The sequence below is a fragment of the Sinocyclocheilus rhinocerous genome, unplaced genomic scaffold, assembly GCF_001515625.1.
Source record: "Sinocyclocheilus rhinocerous isolate Xijiao unplaced genomic scaffold, SAMN03320098_v1.1 scaffold382, whole genome shotgun sequence".
NCBI lineage: Eukaryota > Metazoa > Chordata > Actinopteri > Cypriniformes > Cyprinidae > Sinocyclocheilus > Sinocyclocheilus rhinocerous.
The window spans coordinates 455,898-478,993 of NW_015642829.1; the positions used below are offsets into that span (position 1 = coordinate 455,898).

The window sequence follows — 23,096 nt, forward strand, 5'->3', positions numbered from 1 at the left end:
AAAAAACGACTGTTGGAGTTATCTGCTTTTGCTTTAAAACAAACTTTTAACTTTTAATATGTAAAAAAACTTACTTTCAATTAACTTTAATTTTGTAAATTACCTGTATTTGTTTAAGTTACTATTACTTAATCAAAACAACCCAACTGCAGCTTGATTTATATTACTTGGAATGTGCAATAAAAAACATGACTTTTTTATAATTTTCAATAAAAATGAACTCTTCATATATTTTCAATACTTCTTTCATGTCATTGACAAACTCAAGTAAACATACACTTATTAACCTGTCTATTAGTAAAGAAAGCATGTTTTTTCAGCTCTGGTTGCCTTGATGATGAGTATGCAGATTACCCATCTGCTGCTAGGCCTCGCTCTCCAATCTCTCTCTCTCTGCCTCACTTTCTCTCAGCCTCTGATTAGTAAAGCTCATTGGAAGTCCATCTGTCCTCCGAAGCCACATCTATCAGAAGTTGAATGGGTTGCTACACAGTTCATGAAGCATGTGCACAAGTTGAATTGTTATAGACTGTGGAAAGCTTTGTGTTTGTATCCTGAGGGAAGGAGGAAGTTGCTTGGTTTCCTGTAGCTCTTATCAGATAACTTTCACATTGATTTTACTGACATTTTCTTATATTTAATAAATAGAAACAAACAAGACAATATTTGACATTCAGTGTGAATATATAGCTATAACATAATTGAGAATAACTCAGCCCAAATAACTCTTGAGTTCATGAAGTTTTCATCATGCAAGACATTGTTTGAGATCTCTTCTGAAACTCTAGAGATATATGAGTTTACTTTTCTTCTTCAGTTTCACAGAAGAGGGGGAAAATTATTTTATTATTATTTTATTTTAATAATAATAAATGCATTTTTAGATAAAGTGTAAATACACTTTTTATTAGACAAACTCAAGATTGTTTTATTTTCAATCAAATGTCATAGCTATGTTGGAAAACGCAACTGAGAAATCAAAGAGAACTCATTTGTGAAATCTTTCTTTCTTATGGAGAAGTATCAGGATTTTGGAAACACATTATTTATGGCAACCTCAGATGACTCAAAGAAAAAGGTTAAAGACGGGAAAAGTCTTGTTGTGCCTTGACTTGAACATCATGTCTAAGGAGTTAGCAGCCAACAGGATAAGCGAGGATTTGCATTTTTTTAAAATCAAGACGTCTGCCATCACTGTTTTGAAATTCTCATCGAGAATTTCCTCGGATATGCTGCCATAACCAGTCATATATTTTTTCTGAGACTCAGCCTTGTGTGCCCTCTCAGTGCACTGCCACACTGCTGGACAGATAACAAGTTTATCCTTCTTTATAGTCAAACTTCACAGAGGGCCCAGTCAACCACACAGACAACTAAACCTCTTAGTGTCCTCTCAACCAACCGAGCCTGACACTGGCACTTCTGCTGATGCAGTCAAGCATGTTTACGTGCAGCGAATCACTGGCACAGACCTTCATATAGATAGGCACATGTTATGACATCTACTGCCCATGGCTGCTCTCGGGGAGGCCTCACAAAATCTCTGACTCAGTTTGAGCAGAACCAGTGAAGAATGCTAGAAAGTAATTAGTGGAGGAACATGCTTCATTACTGTCATTTCATTTGATCCAGGATAATTGATATGACATTTTATTTATTGCCTTGGATAATTAATGTGGAAAAAGAAAAAGGAAATGGCAAAACAAATGAAAAAACTCTCTTTTAATTCTACTGTGTGTGTATGTATATATAATTTTTTTAATATTAAAAATGTAATTAGAAAGAATTTTAATTATTTATTTTTTTTATTATTATTATTTTTTCCATTAGTATAGGTTAATGGAATGTTCTGGCTCTATTTAGTTAAACTGTACTAAGTGGGACTACTTTTCTAGGTGGATGAATCTCTGGTTACGTATTTCCAGTGTAATTACGGTGAGTGGAACGTGACCCTTGTAAACATTCCCAGTCTATCCCATGTAAATGTTTTTCTGTGGTTATCGACATTGTGCCACAAAATCTGTCGATAGAGCTTAACTTGTATTGAACCCGATACATTCCTTTAAGTAAACGCACCCAGTATATATATATATTAACTCATACAGTATATTTAATAATGTTGTAAATGTTAATTTCTTGGCCATTCAGACACAGAGTTCAGTGCCTGGAAACTCTTGTTTAAATGGAGCCGTGATAAACGAGTGCCCAGAAACTGTCACTACAAAGTTACAAAGTCTCCTTCACCACGGGGTCAAACCCTTCAATTACTACTTGATAACAGTGCAAGTAAGCCTACAATTCTGAGAGTGTGGGAAGGCTGAGCGGTGTGATGAGGTTACAAGAGTGCAACTGGCCAGATTAAGATGTGGCTGGGTCAGCGCAAAGGTTGCGTTCACCTTCTTACCCTTTTGCTGGCCTAAACTATGCAGTGAGATATATTATTCAGCCAATAATCCAAGCCCTACTGGAGAAAATGAGCGAGGGAAGGCAAGAAGCTAGAACATTATCAAAATAAGCATTCATGTTAGAATATCAGAGGAATTACAGTCCATGTATCTGACACTGTTGCCTTCAAAACCACTTGATATTTTCATTTGACCAGATCTCGGTGGCAAGAATTTCTGTAGAGGGCTCAAAGAAAATCCTTTTTTTTTTTTTTTCGGAAATGTCACATTCCTTTGGTGAAATGATATCTTTAATCCACAGAAAGAGCGGGAGGTTAATTTGCAATGCTTTTGTGTATTGTAATCAACACCCTTCATTTGCACCCCTGCAGGGTGTAAAGATCACCAGGAGATTGTCAGGAAATAAAGAGAAACATCATTCCAGTCGGTAATGTAAGCATCTGTGATTTAAACAGTTGCATTTAGAAGGGCAGGGACCATTGTCAGCATTCCTTGCTAATGACTTCCTAGCCTCTGAATCTCCAATGCCTTCAGTCTTAGTTTGTTAATCTCACCATCAATTAGTAAGACAACGATGGAAATGTGTCATATATCTACATTTATATATGCTGTTGTTGTTATATATATATACATACGTATGTATTTATGAAGTGTCAAACAGGAAATTATATCAAATCTGAATATATAAATGCAAATTATGAATATATGTATAGAAGTAAATCTGAATATATTTTAAATATATTTTGATATATTTTAAAGTTTTAGTAAATAGAAGTCAATTCGAAAATATAGTTATATGTTTGATTTATATACGTATATATATACAGGTGCATCTCAATAAATTAGAATGTCGTGGAAAAGTTCATTTATTTCAGTAATTCAACTCAAATTGTGAAACTCGTGTATTAAATTAATTCAATGCACACAGACTGAAGTAGTTTAAGTCTTTGGTTCTTTTAATTGTGATGATTTTGGCTCACATTTAACAAAAACCCACCAACTCAAGTCTTTTTCCCCTTTTCCCAAAAAAAGCTTATACTACTTTCAGCTATTAAAATAGAATTGAAGCCTATATGTTCAATTTAGCCTTCTCAAATCATCACGACTTACCTAAAATAAAATCTATAGATATAAAACAGTTCAAGCATATAACAATGTTTAATAGTAGGTGCATATATATATATATATATATATATATATATATATATTAGGGCAGTCAACGTTAACGCATGCGATTAATTTTACAATCCTTAAAGCGTTAAAATAATTTAACGCAAAATTACTGAAATTTCTATTCTAACCATTTGTAACAAAGTTCGTAGATCGGGAAGAAGGAGGCGGGAACCGGCGAACATTTAAACATCGTCACTCCTCCATTTATCCTTCCGGAGCTCCTCCGTGGGAGACTGAGACCGAGACCGGTGAGTGGCGCAGGTGTTGCATTACCATTAACTCCACCTGCCTCGTTCCGTTCCCACGGCTCTCGGCGCCGCCCCACTCGTCACACCCTTTAACCCAATTTTGCATCTCTGCTTGCAATCAGATCATTTTAAGCTGCTAAACTCCCGGGAAAGTTTTCAGTCCAATGATCCAGTAAGCGAATGCATTCAAACAATCCGTCCAAAACGGCTAATATAAATTAAACCAGGCTGATTACATCTGAGATTGCAGAGACTCGCTTTAAAGTTATTGTTCTTTGTGTGAGTTGACTTTTAGCCTAGTGCTCATGGAAAAAAACTGATGCAACTGGAATCCTGATTGAAGGTCGGTTTTGGAATAGCCATCGTTCTTATTGTAGGTAATGGCCAGGAGAATATTTACAATACGCAATGTTCCTCATTTGTAAAGATTTTTACCCCACTAGAATTGCATTTAGCTGCCACTTGCACAAAGCAGTAAAAATACAATACCACAAACTCAGTCCTCACCATTGTTATAACTGACAGCCCTTTTGACAAGTGTCTTCGGAGGAAGTTTTACACTTTTTCCCTCACAGTTTACTCTCACTCTCATTTTGTACCGTCGCAGCAGCTGTTCAACTGCAGTGCATTTCAGAGGGAGTGTGACTCCTCTGCCTCACGGCAACTGTGACTCATACCAGAACTATCACTGTTTGTTGCTTAGCTCAAAACCATTAATCACGTCCTTGCGGCTCACATACAAAATCAGTACAGTCACACTTTAGCTCACATGCAACTTTTAGTTGATGTGTTTCTGCACTCTTACATAGTATAGTGGCCCAATAGTAGACTACAGGTGGTTTGGTTTTTATACTGACACCTGTTAGCCTGGATGTTTGCTATTTCATGCTGCTTCACACCACAGCTGCTTGTTTTGCTTGTGTTTTGTTTTTGTTTTTGTTTTTTGTTTTTTCATCCACATCTTTACACAAGTCATTCTTACATTTAGTCCTAACTGATTTTTGTGTGTTACCTTATTAGTGCTTGTGAGACTAGTTGCTGCATTACATAAACAATCTGGAAGTATTTTGCAGTATAGTTGCTGTGACTGGTGTGTGTTTTCGCGCTGTTGTTATTGTAGTAGTATTAAATAAATTAACTAAAAAAAACAAATCATTCCTAAATATTTTTTATTTACATTTAAATTACATGTTTGAATTATATTTTGCATATATTAAACAAATTCTTAATTTCTTCAATTAAATAAATCATAAATAATAAATAATAAGTACAGTAATATTATTTAAATAATAAGTACAATAACAGAGCAACAGCACATGACCGTCACAGCTACACTGAAAAATACTTTTGAGGGAAAAAAGTGTGTGTACAGACCTTTTTTCTTTTTCTTTTTTTTTAAGTAGCAACACTCTCAATTTCATGACTTGGCTGGCCATGTGACATCAACACAACGGCACCCATAAGAATAAAACATCTTTTTCAAGAAGTCTGATGCAACTTGAGTCTTCATCTCATGTGATTTCATTTTAATTATATTTCTCATTGCTATTCATCACCTAAGTTCTATTAATTTCTTTATGTGTGAAACTTTTTTAATTAGCAAAAAGGACTGAGTGCACCTTTAAGATGACCATGCTGTACATTACAGCCACAGGGAACTCTGGGCTTATTGTAGCAGCCCAGACTTGGCACGGCACTACTGATAAGGCACATTTTCATTAAATTCAGAATCGATTCAGTTATTATTAAACCTCTTTTCATTTATTCTCTTCCATTTCTCAATACTGGCAGTGCACATCCCCTCCCAGCATAGATCAATGCATTTTGGGTAGAGTGGATCATGTCGGAAGGCCAGCACAGGTTAACGGCTTGAATTTCAGCAAGTAAATGCTGGCGTTTAAAGAGACTGTAGTTTGACTTGCCAATTGCCTATTCGTTATAAGTGTCTCTGGGTTGTAATAAGGTGATTGTTTCTGTTGGGAAGTCTAAACGACTCGCAGAGAATGTCATTGATTCAGAGATGCTCAGAGGTGCACATGGAGATCTCAGAGTAAGGGGTTTAGCATGAATACTTGATGTCTGTGCAGTTAAATGCCTTGGGAAGTGGCGCTCATTAAGCATGATGTGTTGTAGGCTATCACACGAGACTTTTCTTTGGGTTTTATTAAAAATACATGCGCTTTTGCAAATTGGGTACAATTTTCGTAAAGTGAACACCTGAAACTTTATCCATTATTGAGCATGAACTTGGCATTTTAGAGATCCTCTGATCCACAGAGAAGACTTGCTTTTCATCTTCTCATGAAGTGAGAGCTGTTTTCTTGACTTTTTAAAAACAATACCTCTTTCTTTCGGTCTCCCTTCTTGTTCGTTCACAGTTTGCTTACTTTTCCCTCGCTGTCCCCTCTGTTTGATTCATGTATGTTTTAGATTTTTGCTTTCCATAAACAATCTCCCACAGGCCGTGACACATAATTCAGAGTGATGAAGAGGGACATGGGTTGCCACAGGGAATGAGTCTGTTGTCATTATTAATTACAAATTGGTGAGAATAGTTGGTTTCACAGCTCATAATTATTAACCAGGGACACTATGGGGTGTAATTATGCCATAAACATGAGGTCTTATCAACATTATTCTCTCACGGTGCTTTATATTCCCCTGCCAGGCATTGTATTAATGTTCTGTCACAGCTGGCTTATTTGTGTAGCTTACCTACATGTTTGCATAACGTTTAGGGAATGTTTCGGCAGAACCACAGGGGATGTGCATGTTTACGCAGGGGATGTGTGTCTGTGTATGCATTATATTTGCATGAGGCTAACATCATTGCAGGAAATATGTTGGCATACTCGGACCGTTCATGTCCAGTGGCATGAAGATTAGTTAGCGGCTGGCTTGCACAGGATTGTGGGAAAAGTAAGCCCTCAGTGAGAGCTTCAAAGTTGAGAAATGTTCAGCATTTGATTTATATTTTAGAATGAAATCTTTTGAATTACAACTTATAACTCAGTGGAGAAGAGTGTTGAACTTTTAAACCATGAAAATGTTTTGTTATTATTATAATTTTTTTTTTTTTTAAGAAAACAAAGATGCATTAAATTGATTCATGCAAAATATTTTATTTTGCTGTTTTTGAACTTCCTATTCATTAAAGAACCCTGAAAAAAAAATGTATCACAATTTCCACAAATATATTAAGAAGCAAAACTGTTTTCAGCATAATAAGAAATATGTCTTGAGCCCTAAATCAGCATGTTAGAATGATTTCTCTAGACTGATAAAAATGCAGCTTTGCCATCAGAGGAATGCACAAAATTACATTATAAATAATATAATCAACAGAAAACAGTTACTTTAAATTGTCATACGATTTCACAATATTATTGTTTTTACTGTATTATTGTTTCGATAGATTTGTGATCAAATAAATGCTGCTCTGGTGATCATAAGAGACTTCTTTCGAAAAACACATACAAAAAAATCATAATGACTCCAAAAAACTTTTTGCAGCTTTTCTTTTTCATCCAAACTGTAACATGTAACTGTACTTCAAATAGCACCAAATCAAAATAACATACAAAATTATCCAAATGAACACTCCATACAACACAACATAGAATGAACGTGTAAGAATTGAACAGGTGAAATTTTAGCAGTCCTCTAATCTAATAAATGCTGGCATTTTTAAATGATTTATTGTATCATGACTCTATGCAATGATACTGTGTACTGTATACAGACCTTGGTTTCTCTCTTTTCTTTGTCAGCTTTCAGCAGCATTTAATCTGTAAAACTGACATATTGGTCGACTTCTATTCAAGGTTTAGCCATTTGGCATGTTTGGCATTTTGGTCGTTGCTGAAGAGTTTTTTTTTTTTTTTCTGCTCTCCTCACTTCCACTGACATGTATGGTCTATTGCCATTGCATTAAGCTATAGTCTTTTATGCATCTGGAATACTGTATCTATTTGATCCATGACTTCCGATTTCTCTTGCGCCCGCTCGCTTTATTAAATCCACCTCACCTGTTCCAGAGAGGTTTGGAGTGTGTTTCAATTTCCCATGGGCCATTTTAAAAATAGCTTTTCTTTCAGAACGCTGTGCCTGATGGTGTGAGGAGCTAAAAAAGCTCTCAGTGACTCATTCTTGCTTTGTTTCAGTACATGCTTTCCCATGCTTCTGGGCTGACTGATTGGTTGATACAAGTGTCAGAAGTGAGATCTGCCTGTCTGCTTCATGATTCAGTGCAGCATGGGCCCTCCACTCAGCCTCGTCCCCTGAGACACTGCGGACTGAGAGATGGTAAATAAAAGAGGAGGTGTCATACCAGAGATAACGTAGGTTTTACTGCTAAAAGCATGTCTCAGGGTGGGTGACTGGAATGGTTAATAAAACAAAGAAATGAAACTGTCACAGTACTGTTGGTGGGTCTGATGCTGTCTCTCTTCCGGTTTTGATACTCGTTTGTTATTCGTGATCTAAATGACATTTTCTTCTGTGTGCAGTAGCTCCAGTCATATTCATTAAAGAATGGATGGATAATAATAATAATTATTATTATTATATTATAATATATAATTTTTTTTTTTTTTTACTGTGTCATTGTTACAATGTAATTACCCAAATAAGTACTAAGTAATATTCTGAGTAATATTAATTAACTACATGTACCTGCTATAGGGTTAAGTTTAGGGTTTGGTAAGGTTATGGCTTAGTTTAGGGTACCTGCATAATTATATATAATTTACTGTTATTACTATAGTAAGTATATGTGACATAGCTATGCCACCTTAAAATAAAGTTACTAATACTACTAGTATTATTATTGAATAGTTGCTTTTTGTTGAATGTGACATGTCTTTATCTTTTGATTTATGTAAATTTAATTCATTTGTATTAATTAATCATTTTGAATACTAATAAAATAATAATAAAAGCCTGAAGTCACATACATAACTAAACGCAAAAACAATTATGCAAAAAATAATATACAAATATCAGTAATAATATCTGTTGTTGTTATTTGTTTATTTATTTTTGCATACTTGTTTTTTGTATGTGACATCCGAATTGATTGATCACAAGAGTCTGTATTTTTCATTGCCTTACAACACATATACGCATCATAGTAATTGATTTAATGATTTAATTATTGTGGTGGGCAAAATACATCATGCATTACAGTGAAAAGTGAAAATAAATATACCCTCAATATCTGTAAAATAATAAGTTTTGAAATATTAAGTAAGCATAAGCATATTTTGAAATATTAAGTAAGCATTGCCTAAATAAAAGTATTCTTTTTGAAATATCAGTAACAACATAAAAGTCACTTTTGTATCATAATTGGCAACGATTTCCAAGCAAAAAGACATGGACATGGTGGTGGACAGGGCATGGATAATCCACCGGGGGGCAGAAGACATGTAATAAGTGTTTCTGGAAAATTGGCTGATGATGTTGATTGCTGATATTAATGATGTAGTGGCCTTAGATTTCATTATAGTTTCAGCTGTAGGACTTCTGTCACTTGATTATGTACTGTATGTGTTAACGCGATACCCTTGACACTTGTGGTTTCGGTTTTGTTACTATATACATCACTTTAATTTAGTGCCTGCATACTGGTACTCTGAAACCACATGACAGAAAATTATGTAGAATGCTCCTTTTTTTCTCACCCCGTGTGGAGGGAAGATGGATGAATGTGGCCTCGTGCGTCACACGCTGCTGTGCATCAGCATTCCGGAGCACCGTCAGAGACCCGCAAACCGCTCTCCTTCGCTCTCCTCTCTCTCTATTAGCCTGATGGATTGACCATTTGTCCTGAAAACTGGCTCAAAACCGCACACGCAACTTGCAAGCCAAGCATCCATTTACAGCTTCAAATTCTATTTAAGGTGGTGAGACTCTTCAGTTATTCAGCGCCACACGGGGGTAACATATGGGGTTAAATAGACATTCTGTTACACTGATGGCTTAACATCACGTGTCCTACATGGAGGAGAGGAACAGTATGGCATATTACTTTGTCAAGTAGTTCTTTAGCTCAATAAGTGACACTTAGGCAGGTGTGACAATAATAGCATCTAGTGAGTCTTCAACAGAGTGTCGTTTGAGAGGTGACGGGGTGTACTGATGCAATAACATAAGAACATTTGTCTTCCCCATTGCTCCATTTTGCCATGCTCTATTATTGTACTTTTGACCTCATAGTGTGTTTTCCTGTGTGGTTTAACCAAGTCCTGATTCACAATTTACATGGTAAACACAGATTTTAGTTGTCTTACCTCTTTTCCAACAGTATGTAAGACAGATACAGTATATAACCTGATGGGCATTCGCATTCATTGGAGCCCTCAAATATAATATATATATAAAGTTTTCTTATCTTGTTTTTCATTCTTTGCTGTATGTGTGCGCTTTGATTAGTTCCTTTATTTCTGCTCTTCAGTGTTACTATCTTTATATTGTTTGCTTCTATTCTCTTATATGTGATCTCATTTCTTATGGCTTATAATTTCTCTTTGAACTTGTTCTAGAAGAATATTAAATGCAGTATAGTAAAACAAAGTAAAATGATCATGTTGTAAATCAAGTCTAAGCTTCATTGATGTTTTGTTCATTTTTGATGTTCAGCATATTGTATTTTAATTTTAATCCGATTCTTTTCTTTGCATTTGATTATTTTATGTTTGATCTTGCTATAATTCCATTGGGATTGATATGGGCCCACAGGCATTGTTAAACCCTATTTTTTAATGGTTTTCACTGATTAACTTGTAACATTTAAAGGGGTCATATGATGCTGCTAAAAAGAACATTATTTTGTGTATTTGGTGTAATGAAATGTGTTTATGCGGTTTAAAGTTAAAAAAACACATTATTTTCCACATACTGTACATTATTGTTTCTCCTCTATGCCCCGCCTTTTTGAAACGCGTCGATTTTTACAAAACTCATCGGTCTGAAAAAGCGAGGTATGCTGTGATTGGCCAGCTATCCAATGCGTTATGATTGGCCGAAAAAGGAAAAAATGAAATCGCATCATATGACCCCTTTAAGTTTTATCCTTCCTTTTTTGGGACTAATTTTGTAGACGTAGTATTTTGTGGACATGTTGTGTGACATAGTATTTATTGAACAATATGTAGTGTACAAACTCAGTTTTAGGTTTAGAACTTTACATTTTTGCTGACAAAATGCTAATGGCTTTTGTCTTTGTGTGAGAAATATTTTAAAAAGTACCTGCTTTGTCATGAAATGCTGGATTCTGTGTGACATAATTTATTCAGTCCACAAATTTAGCCTGATTACACTTGGTCATAAACTAAACAAATATCTACTTTTGTTACTAATATACATCTAATGTAAGTTAAAATAGATTACAACTCTTAAATTTTGGCTTATCATGTTATTCAGTAAAACTGTGCCATATTTGGTGAGGTTTCATCATTATTATATGGTAATGTTGTCCCTGAAATACCTGTCTCTGCTTTAATTTGGTTCCACTACGTGATTTTATACTGATAACTGCTTGTTTTCTCAACCATTTCAGCACATCATGCAAATTTAACTCCACTTAATTGTGTCTTGTATTAAGAATGATGTAATTGAATATTCATATGCTTCTCAGATTTGTTGGATCACAACAAAAGCGGCAGCTGTTGAGTGTAGTCTCTTGACAACCTCGCTACTTCATTACGATTTTCTGGGACACCAAATCCCTGCATTTCTCGCAAAGATGCAGACTTATACGGATCCTGTTTGATCATGCGGTTTGATTGGCGGCACACTGTGCTTTGTTTGTTTGGTCTTTCCTATTTTCTGCCTAGTTAACTCACAGCTCGGAAAACAGCGCTGAAAAGATTTTGATGGAACCAGTAAAAGCAGAATCAGGGCAGAGACAGTATTTTATGCACACAGCCACTCAGCTGTCGGCGGTGATGAGTTGAGGATTATATTAAATCCTCAAGATTATGAGGAAAGAGTGAACAACATCAACCTCAACAGTCTCACTGGTTGGTCCTGTTTAAAAAAAAAGAGAGATAGAGATAGAGAAAGAAATAACTAAGAAGAAAGCTCCATCAACTACAAAAACCACAATATCTCACTGCTCTATAATAAGCTGGGGACATATCACTGACTGGCGAGTGTGCTGTTGCTGGGCAGGTGTTTTCAGCTGGAGATATTGCGCTCAAGCAAACACCTTCCTTTATGGAAAGGGATGCAGCCCCCGCAACAGAGTCAATAAAGTGTCGAAGATGAGTTTGTGTTTTCCATATGGCCCGGGTCACTCCTGTTGCGAGCTGCTCACAGAGGGTAATTATGCCTCTAAGATAACAGTGTATATTCTATTTCATATCACACTCAGATGTTGATACAGCTCTCCTGAGATGAGCTCTGGGATGTCCTCTAAAATTCATAAGGAGGTCCTTTAAGAAATTTATATTTCTCTGTGTCTTTCTGTCTATCCATCCATCCAGCTATCTATTGTTCTGTTTATCTGTCAATTGATCTATCATTCAATCTATCAATCATCCATCCATCATTCTATCCACCATCTGTTGTTCTATCTTTCCATCCATCCATCCATCTCTATTATTTATTAATCAATCTATCTATTAGTCATTTTATCTATCCATCTGTCGTTCTCTCCATCTATTGTTCTATCTATCCATCTGTCTATCTGAGTAGTAGTAGGAGTAAATTCTCTTAGTAAGACTCTTTGTGTCACATTTACTGAAAATCACATTATCCTACTGGAAACATATGAATAACCCATGACATATTTTGTGACAGTGTTGTTGCATTCAAATTATTTTAGGGTTGAAGATCAAGTCAAAATATCTAATATCAGCCTTAGCTAGCAAATATAATAGCACCACACCATTACTCACAGTTGTTCTTGTGCTTTGGGTTGAGAATAATATTTAAGGTATTTTGTATGCTAGATAACTTATTAAATGTAATGGTGATTAATGTGAATGTGCAATTTGGTTGATGTTGCTATGAAAAATGAACATAAAAATAAAATTAATATTTTATTTAATAATTATTATTTTGTTTTACACTAATAGTTTAGTGATCCATCTGAGTACATCTGTGTTTAGTGATCCATTTCTTTCTATCTGTCTGTCTGGAGAGTCATTCTGACTAATATTTTCTCCAAATTATCATCTGTTTTGAGACTAGTCTCATGATGTTGCCTAATCTTGCTGCAAATACAAGAAAAGCAAACAGTAAATTCTTCTCTCACCATTTGACCTATTTTCCAATAAGAGGCCCTGCGTGTGAATGCTGTAATCAGATCTTAACACCCCCCTGCTGCTTCAGACTAATACGAGAGTTTCTTCTGTTATATGCTGCATCTAAATGGGCCTGAGAAGGTATGTGTGCTGCGTAGTGGAACTTCTGCCAGTACTGGTTAGAAAATCAAATATAACATAGTTTTCTTGTTTCCTTTTCATTACTTCTTGAGGTCATACTAATTGTATCAGGGAGTGGATCACTATCTGCACTCCAGCTGGCAGTTGCTACATAGTTGTGCTTCTTTGTTGCATAAAGTGCAGCTCTGCTCAACTTTTTCTGTCCAGTTGCTTTTTCGTTGTGTATAGCTTTCTCTCCGAATGCCTCTTTAAAAGTGAAGTATGTCATTTCTGCACTACCAGACGTTTTCACACAGGTTTTTAGAATACTCCTTCCATATATCACTCTTTGGATGAACAGATTGCCCTGCCTCAAATTCACACCATTGGTTGAGCCAATGTTGCTGCGTCAAGCAGATTAGAATGAATAAATATCTAGTCATTAATAGAATGAGTAATAACCTAATCTAAATCAAATTTAAAAGCTACATTTTTTTATATACACTACCGTTCAAAAGTTGTTGTTGTTTTTTTTCAAAAGAAGTCTCCTATGTTCACCAAGGCTGCATTTTTTGATCTGAAAAATAAAGTAAAAACAGTAACAGACATCATATTCTGTTGGTCATGTATTTAGTGTCTGAAATGATTTTGCATGCTTAAAGCATTCGGTAAGTGGAAAAATCAGCTGTGAACTTTCAAATTTCATTAAAGTCTTAATTGACACAGGAATAAACACAATAATCAGGTTTTCCGTACTTAAACTGTATCAATCCTCTCCATGATGATGATCTCATCTCTTTTGATGACCCTTCCTTAGCCTTTCCCAGGGATTTGAGTTATACACCCCTCTGATTGGCTGACCGCTCATACCGAAATTAAACTGGCAATCAGCGTAGACAAAAACAAACATTTCACATAACCTGAGCCTGCACCACAGGGCCAGTCTGCGTTCCATCCAATCAGTGTCCAGGATGATTGGCACGCCGCTCAATCCCAGAGAGGCTTCCCTCATCCCCTGCAAGTCCCTGCTCCACAAATCACACGGCGACGGCGCAGGATCTGGTGACTTTGCCATATATCATAGCCTGTGTGAGGGCACGCTCAATCAGCGTCATTATCCTGCTCGGAGTAGGGCGGCCATTTTAACTGCACTGATTATGCTAATCTGGTGACAGGGGACCACCCTCGGTTGATGTAGTGGCTTATTAATATTTACTGACAGCGTCCCAGCACGGGGGAGTATGTGACATAGCACTGGATCTGTTGGGAGTGCCAACACACTGCCACACTGTGTTTACATCCCTTCCTTTCTGATGTTCTACAAACTGTTCAATTACTGTTACAAAGAGGAAAACACTTGCGCATTTGGATGTTTATCATTTAGCCACTATAGGCAGATCGAAGGAGGACGACTTGAGGTGTCTTTTGCTGTACGGACATGGAAGCGAGTTGAAGGGGATAAAGGAATGTATCGGCGTGACAGGTTTATTTTTTGAGGAGGGCTGAAGTGATAGACCGCCGGTGGGGTGTGAGAAAGAAGATTGAAGAGTGAAGAGAGAAATGTATTTATTTGTGTCAGTGCTACACAAGCGTGGTGAGCATTCCTCACTGTTTGTTTGGGGCTGACAAATAGCACAGTCTTCCTGGCACAGATTGATTGACAGTATTGAAGACTGTGTGAGACATCAACAGTGTGTCTACAGAGGAGCTTAAGTCAATCTGTCTTCAACTCTAAAATAAGGAAACAGGGCACAGAATAATGTTGTGTGTACGTTAAAGGAACAGTACACCCAAAAATGAAAACACTGTCATCATTTACTTACCTTTATATTCTGTCCAAACCCATGCAGTGTTATTTTAGTATCATTTATATACTATTTATGTAGTATTTATTAATATTTTGGTTACACTTTACAATAAGGTCCCATTAGTTAATGTTAGTTAATGCATTAACCAAAATTAACTAACACAGAGCAATATATTAGTTACAGTATTTATTAATTGGTTAATAAATTAATAAAACTTACAGCTGTTAGTTCATGTCAGCTCAGGACCATTAAATAACGTTAATAGATGCAATTTTGTATTCTAATAATGTATTAGTAAATGTTGAAATTGACATTAAGATTAATAAATGCTTCAGAATTATTTTTCATTGTTAGTTCAATGTTAACAAATGGAACCTTATTGTAAAGTGTTACTAAATATTTAGAATTTGCTTTTATTTTTAAATTTTCAGTTTTTAATTTTAGTTTGTTTTATTATTTTGGTCATTTTTATTTGTTATAGAATATATGTTTTTTATTTCATTTTTAGTTTTAGTAATTTTCTTTTAGTTGGTTGCCAAGGCAACATTGACTGCCAAGGCCAAATTAGATTTCTTGGAAAATAGAAGTTTGGACATTTTTGTTAAATGTATCCTTTTATGTTGAAAAGAAGAAAGTCATATGAGTTTGGAATGTCGTGAAAGTGAGGTTTTCAACACTTAATATATGGACTTACCAGCACAACACATATTTTTTTTGCCCTTTATGTTCAAGTCTTACATGATTATTTTCCATTCTCCCTTTGATTTTGCTACTGCACCTTTAAGAATTCTGTGAATTACCAACTAAATTGAGCCAAAATGACCTTTTACGACTGACTAAACTCTTCACAAATGAAATAACTGACAGTTCTTCCTTACATGCTCAAATATAGTTCACTTCTCCATATTTTAAGAAAACACAGCCTTTTTGCAAAGCCAGCATCACATTGTGACAAGTTCACAAAATAGTTCACGCTGAAATGTGCCACACAAACTGTAAGGTCGGGCTCCAGTTAACAGAGACCTTGGTAAAAGACTTCAGTCCAGTCAGAAGGGATCCTTTGGGAATGGTCTCTTTAAATCAGTCTGAGTTGTTGTTTTTTTTCCTTTTCTCTGCTTATGTTTGCCCTTCTGTCAGATTAATATCACACAAAGAAGAAAGGCAACTCTCATCACACATAAAGAAGTGATGTCTTCATTTAATTAACACAGCAGGACCCAGACAGTGGAGAGAAAGAAAACAATTAATATTTCCAACATGTCCCTCTCTGTATTTCACATATAATCTAATTTGAATCTGAATTCAATACAGAAGGAAAGTAAACATAGCCTGACATTGCTGTGCAATCTCTCTAGATCGTAAACACGTTAAATGCAGAACATTTGTAAAATGATGCCTGGCAAAACTGTCAATACATGCGACGAATTAAATAAAATACAAGAAAACCGATATAAAGTTAATGGTAGGTCATCTGGTCTGAATAAGCACATTTGGTCACAGCTATCGGCGTTGTGGATGGTTAGTATCTTCTTTGTGGGTTCAGGTCATTCTGCATAAGAGAAGGATTTTACATGCATTCAGAACTTGATTGGCTTCAGTTTGAGCTTCCGTCCTGCATTCAAGCATACAGCCACTGAGTTAAAGCAGATAAGACTTGTCCCTCTCTGAACGCCAAGCGCACTGGCCACTTTGTCAGCCTGAAGAGTTGAATTCAACTCATTCACATCTTCCTTATTTAAGCAGGTCAGCCAGTGTCAAGTCAATTCCGCCATGATAATAAATTCTCACGGACTAGACGGAGAGTCTGATTCAATCTCTGCACAATGAAATCTTAACCTACAAACCCCAGCAGGTTTGTCGAAGAGAAGTTGTTCGTGCTCAATTCTCCTTTGCCTCTATTTATGAGAGTTTCGCAAGAGCTTGACCCTTTCCTTTGCCGCTCAAATCTATTTTGGTGACTTTCAGAGCTGGTTTTAAATATAATTAGATAGCACTTTTGGGAAAATGCTCGTCCCTAGATAATTTTTTGGGTTCGGTTTGCTCCGAAGGACTAGATTTGAACGGATCCCAAAGGTTCTAACTGCATCTAGTCTGTTAAACCACTAACTTTGCTCTGTTCCATGTGTAACACATAGTGTCTCGGTTATCAGTATCTTACACCTTGGTCATTTCTATTTCCTCTGAGAGAGATGTAAGCAGGCAGAGGGGACAGAGCGAGATCTCTCAGTAGTCATTTACTTTGACATTTCGGGTGCAAGGGAATGCACAGAAAGAGACAGGGGAGAGAGGGAGCAATGTAGCCATCCTCCCTCTAGCACTTAATTTAGTACTGTGGTAGAATTCGGTCTTATCTCAGGGGAGGAAGAGCTGTGCAAATGCCCAATACCATCCAGTAGTTCCTTCAGATGAGGTGGACAGGTCCAGACTGTGGAAGGAGAGAGGTTACTTAGGAGTGGAACTACTTAAATAGGGAGGCCTGCAGTGAAGAAAGACAATTTTTCAAACCACATATATTTCTATCTACACTTGTGAGTCAATGTTGCTGTCAGTTTACAAGTAAATGTATGGGGGGTTTTTTTCCGTTTGGTGAGAGTTAAAGGGGTCTTTAGACATAACAGTTCAATGTACAATAAAAACATCCTGTAAGTTGCAATACTTTCTCGTTAGTTTAAAAACAGCTTTTATTGAAACCAAGCTCATAAAACGACTAATTTTGGAATGTGCCACTTTATGACGTAATAGTGTGGCTAAGCACCACCTCCGCAGAAGAAGATCAACGCCTGCTCCTGCAGCACTGCCTCTTTAGCCCCACCCACTGATACGCGCTTGTAGTAGTAGGAGAGGAAATACTAGAGAGACGCAAACACAGGATTACTCCATCAATAGAACCATACAGATGACATTACAAGATTACAAGACACTGTGTATTGTAAGTTGTGAAAAATAGTCTTTAAATTGCCTTCCTTGTGATCCTAACATATCTAGATCTGACGCGAGCACCAACCTCTCTTCAAGTATGAATGCATTTTATTCTGGGCTTTTCCCATGTTACTCCCTGCCAAAATTACACCATTCTAGGGGCAAAAGCATCTTTATTCATTTACAGCTGTTCAAAATTAGCTGTATTTTTTTAAGGTCCCCTCCATCTTCAACATCATAGCTCATGGTAATCACTAAGAAGGGTGTGGGTCTATCTTGTGGTACATTAGCCAATCAGGTTCAGGTCTTATTTGTGGTTCAGTTTGACCGATTCATTAAGAGAAACCCATTTTAAAAATCCATTCTAAAGATTATCTCAGTAACAGTGAGGAAGAATAGCACTCCATAGTGGAGTGGACTGTTAAATGACTGATGTGTAGTTGCTCAGCCTGGGGGCTTTGCACTGCTGCCTGCTTAATTAGCGCTAACTCGCTTTTTCACACAGGCATTTTGTTCAGAACGACAAACACACCACAAAATTACAGTAAAGCAGAGAGTTATGTCTGCACCTCAGGTGACCACTGATTTCAGACTGTTTTTATTGGTCTGGGGTCCCGTGTGAGCAAATATTATTAGGTGGACCCATGCACTTTCCGGCTTCTAGTTATCATTAGAAGTTTGTTGCTCTTGCGTCTCAGTAATTTTTATTTTTTGGCAGGTATTGATATTTTGGGGCATTACTTATTTTGGCACAGGCTGCACATTTGTGGCTGGCTCTCTCCATTTGCACATCTAATTGCTTTGGCACCTCATCTCTACAGCTCCCGCACTCTTCCGTTTTCCATTTCACAGAGCTGCGCTCTACCATCACAACACGCTTGTTGTGTTCCACAGCTTGAAATAGATGTGCTTAATGCCAAAAAGTGTGGATCTACCCTATTGGTGGTCTGGTTTGTCAATAGTGTCTTTTGTTTATATAGTCATTGTATTGTTAATCAATTATTATTATTATTATTAGTAGTATCATTGTTTTTTTTATGTGCACTATCATTGTACAAAAGTTTGGGGTCAGTAAGTTTTTTTTTTATGTGTTTGAACGAAGTTTTTAATGCTCACCATTTAAGGCTGATTTTATTTGATTAAAAAAACCAGTAAAAAAAAAACTAATATGGTGTAATTTTTTTACATTCATGTGTTTATGTAATTTATTGTTGTTATGCCAACATTTACCTAAATTTACTCAAAACAGCATTAATTTAAAATATCAATGTAACAATTGTGAAAGTCTTTTATCCTTGCTGAATAAAGGTATTAATTTAAAAAATATATATATATATTCTTTTTTTTTTTTACCAAGAAAAAAATCCTGATCCCAAATAACTTTATTCCAAACTAACTTCAATCAAAAATAACAGAAAATACAAATAATCTATCTTTGCCATTTATAGGCAAGTTTGTTTTTAGAGGCTCATTCGTATACTTGTCTATCTGTTAAACATGTGTGTGCAAAATTTACAAGATCAGTGTTTATATTCATGAATTATGCATTTTCTTTGACTGAAATTTCTGGAGGTTAATTTTGCTTTAGGAGAAATCAAACACATGGAAATGTGTTCCAGGAGTGCAAGTCTGCTTAAGCATAGCACAGGCAGTTTGCCTAACATCCTCCCTCACCAATGTTTAGTGAATGTGAGATACAGATGCTTTGATTGCAGGTGTTAAAGTACTCGACTCAAAGCGTACAGTGTAATAGCATCTTCAAATCATTTCTACACAATATTGAGTGTCATTTCATTCATTAGCTCATGACATCAAACATGTAATATTGTTTGTAATAACAGTACGATAAGTGGAAAAAAAACATAATGGGAAGACTTGTTTTTTTTTTTGTTTTTTTTTCAAAGTAGTCTTGGGGAGTAATTATATTCTGGTTTCTACGGGCAGCAGCTCACACACCCTCAGACTTGTCTCCATCCAGATGACTAGCTCCAGCCCCACTGTGCTGTAATTAATCATTACGCCAGATGCCAGTGCTTCCCCCGTGAGCTCCATCAGTGTGTCTTTGTGCGTTTCGCAAGTGTGTATGCGTGCTCAGTTTGCTCTTGACTCTCTCATGCCGATGTGCGAAAAACATAAAACAGAACTCGAGTTGGTCATTCTCGGATGAACAGAAAAACCTCCGGCTCAAGGAGTTTGTCTGCTTTCTCACACATTCATGCTCCAGCTACTGCATGCATTCGTTTTCTCATTCATATGCAGTCCGCTGCCCTCACCTCTACCTGAGCCACAAATTCACAGACCACATTTAACGAGGAAACACGGACATCCCACTGTCCTGTCCATATGATTGGCTCTGTGAGTAGAAGAACATGGTTATTGTATCAGGCACTGAGCAGTTTTAAAGGAACAAATCACCACAATAACTCACCCTTGTGTCGTCCCAAACTCACATGAACATATTTCTAATGCACACAACACTTATTCTATGCTCAAGCTGCTTAAGGTACAAAACAATAAAAGTGGACAAGTAAACACCCCTGGTCACTAGGGAAGCAAAATGTGAAATCCCTTATTTGGAAAGACATGAATAATAAGTCCAATGCAATGGTCAGTCTCTGAATCCAGTATCAATGACATGTTCATTTATAAATCAGATTATAATTGAATTATTATTATTATTGCTATTATTATTATTATTATTATTATTGTTGTGGTTGTTGTTGTTGTTGTTATTAGTAGTATTATTATTATTTTATTAATTATTACTCATGAATCTTATAATTAATCCTTAATGTTTGTGAGTGTGAAATTAAATTAAGTTAAAATAGGTTAATAAAGATGGAAGCATGACTAATAATAATGAAAAAAATAATTGATTGGTATTGTTATTAGTCATATTTTGATAATTTATTATGATAAATAATTAATAATACATAATAATTTTTTTAGCCTTTTTGAACTTGTATGTGTGTGTTGTCCTGATACTCCCTAGATTTTGGGGACCAAATGTTCCCACAAGTATGTTATAGTAAAGTATAGAAATACCAGTAATTTTTGTCCTTGTAGGGACTTTTTTGTTGTTGTTGTTGGTCCCCATTAGGAGAACCCATTATAATGATCTTTTTTGACCATCTAACATAGCAGAAAGTTTTGTGTGAGGGGTAGGGTTAGGGTAAGGGGATAGAAAATACAGTTTGTACAGTATATATTTTAATTGTATTAATTTAATTAATTATTTTCTTAATTATCCAAGCCATATTTGCTATATGGACACTAAAAATGAAAATTTTAAAAGGTACTTCATTTAGTTTTGACCCACATCTGGTTCTATGCTAATTCACAGATAATTGTATTGCAACAGATACAGATTAATATACAGTTATTGCCATTTCTGCACTGCACTGGTGGTCACCATTCACTTTCATTGTGTGGAAAAAAAGGAGCTTGGAAATTCTGCTAGAGTTCATGTTAGAGTTCAATATATAAAAAGGAAAAGGAAAGACAGCTTCAAGCTCAAAGCTTTGTCTGTCTCGTGTCCCTTTCTTTTCCTAACTTTTTTTGTACCTGGCTAGCCTGATTGAAGTGATTGGGAGGGGGCTTATAGAAGTCTCCCTCTACCCTCTCATCTCTCCCGCTTGCAAAGACTTTTTTTTTTTTCTTTTTTGTGCCGCCTGTGGTTTGGTGTGATTTCTGTGGCAGGAACACGTGAAGCACTCTTGTTGTATCTGTGGTTCGTGTGCTGAATTTCTGATTGCTACCCCTCTCTCTCATCTTTCTCCGTCTCTTTTTCTTTGTTTTCCAGGTGTCCTCCAGGTGTCAATCTCGCTAAAAAAGGTGGAGTTGAGCGTTGGAGAGTCCAAGTTTTTCACATGCACAGGTCAGTTTTCCCACAGCACCACCTCATCCTGTCTCTTACGCTGATGTATATGAGAGAGATGCATGAATGCACACAATTTGCGTAGTGCTGACTCGAGTAGTCATTTATTTAGGTTGAACAGCTTAAATAACCTCTCCCATTGTAAGCAGTATTGAATTCTAAGACTAAGGCTTTGTTCATGACCAGGGCCAGTGTGTCAGTGCATGTGTACAGTATGTTTGATTATTTTATCTTTGACTGACAGCTGTTTTTATATTGGTTGTTTTACAAAAATAGATCAGGGGTTTTCAAACTGGAGTCTAGGGACCTTCATTGGGCTGTAATGGGTTGTTTTGTGGGAATTTTCTTTTTAAGAGTTGTTCAACATCGCCATGCTAACCTATGCTATTAATTATGTTGTGTTTATCACAGTTATTACATTTGATATTATTGTAGTCTAATTCTGCTTTGTACAGGCTGATCTGAAATTAAATAACTGTCAGAATAATCACACTATATTGACAGTTTGTAATGGTAAAAAAAACATACACACATACTAGGCTACCATTCAAACGTTTGGGGTGAGTAAGATGGGTTTTTTTCTGACATGATGGTGTTAAATCTTTCACTTGGATGTTATAAGTTTACATTACATTACATTTACATTTAGTCATTTAGCAGATGCTTTTATCCAAAGCGACTTACAAATGAGGACAATGGAAGCAATCAAAATCAACAAAAGAGCAATGATATGCAAGTGCTATAACAAGTCTCAGTTAGCTTAACGCAGTACACGTAGCAAGTGTTTTTTAATTATATAATAAATAAAAAGAAAAACAGATAGAATAGAAAAATAATAGAGCAAGCTAGTGTTAGAGGCCTTTTTTGCTTTTGATAATTGTATAATAAATAAAAAGAAAACAAATAGTTAGAATACAAAAAGATTAGAAAAGCTAGTGCTTTTTTATAAATAGAGTTAGAATAGAAAGTGCTAGAGTTAGAGTATCAAAAAAAGATGGAAGAGATGTGTTTTTAGCCGATTCTTGAAGATGGCTAAGGACTCAGCTACTCGGATTAAGTTGGGCAGGTCATTCCACCAGGAGGGAACATTTAATTTAAAAGTCAGTGAAAGTGATTTTGTGCCTTGGAATGGCACAATAAAGTGACGTTCACTTGCAGAACGCAAGCTTCTAGAGGGCACATAAGTCTGAAGTAATGAATTTAGGTAAAGGGGTGCAGAGCCAGTGGTGGTTCCCTTTCATGGGAACTTCGAACTGCGTCCTCTAGGGGTCGCTATGGGGAACGCCTCGTCGTGA

At 36.2% G+C, this 23,096-nt stretch overlaps 1 protein-coding gene across 1 annotated transcript in view; it reads left to right on the plus strand.

The window, feature by feature from the left end:
* The window catches only part of LOC107756756 (neural cell adhesion molecule 2-like), a 201,674-nt gene that overhangs the window by 110,348 nt on the left and 68,230 nt on the right, over positions 1–23,096 (plus strand). Inside the window, exon 2 of the mRNA XM_016573972.1 lies at positions 21,727–21,801. Within this exon, the coding sequence (XP_016429458.1) occupies positions 21,727–21,801 (75 nt within the window). The remainder of the gene's footprint in view (positions 1–21,726; positions 21,802–23,096) is intronic.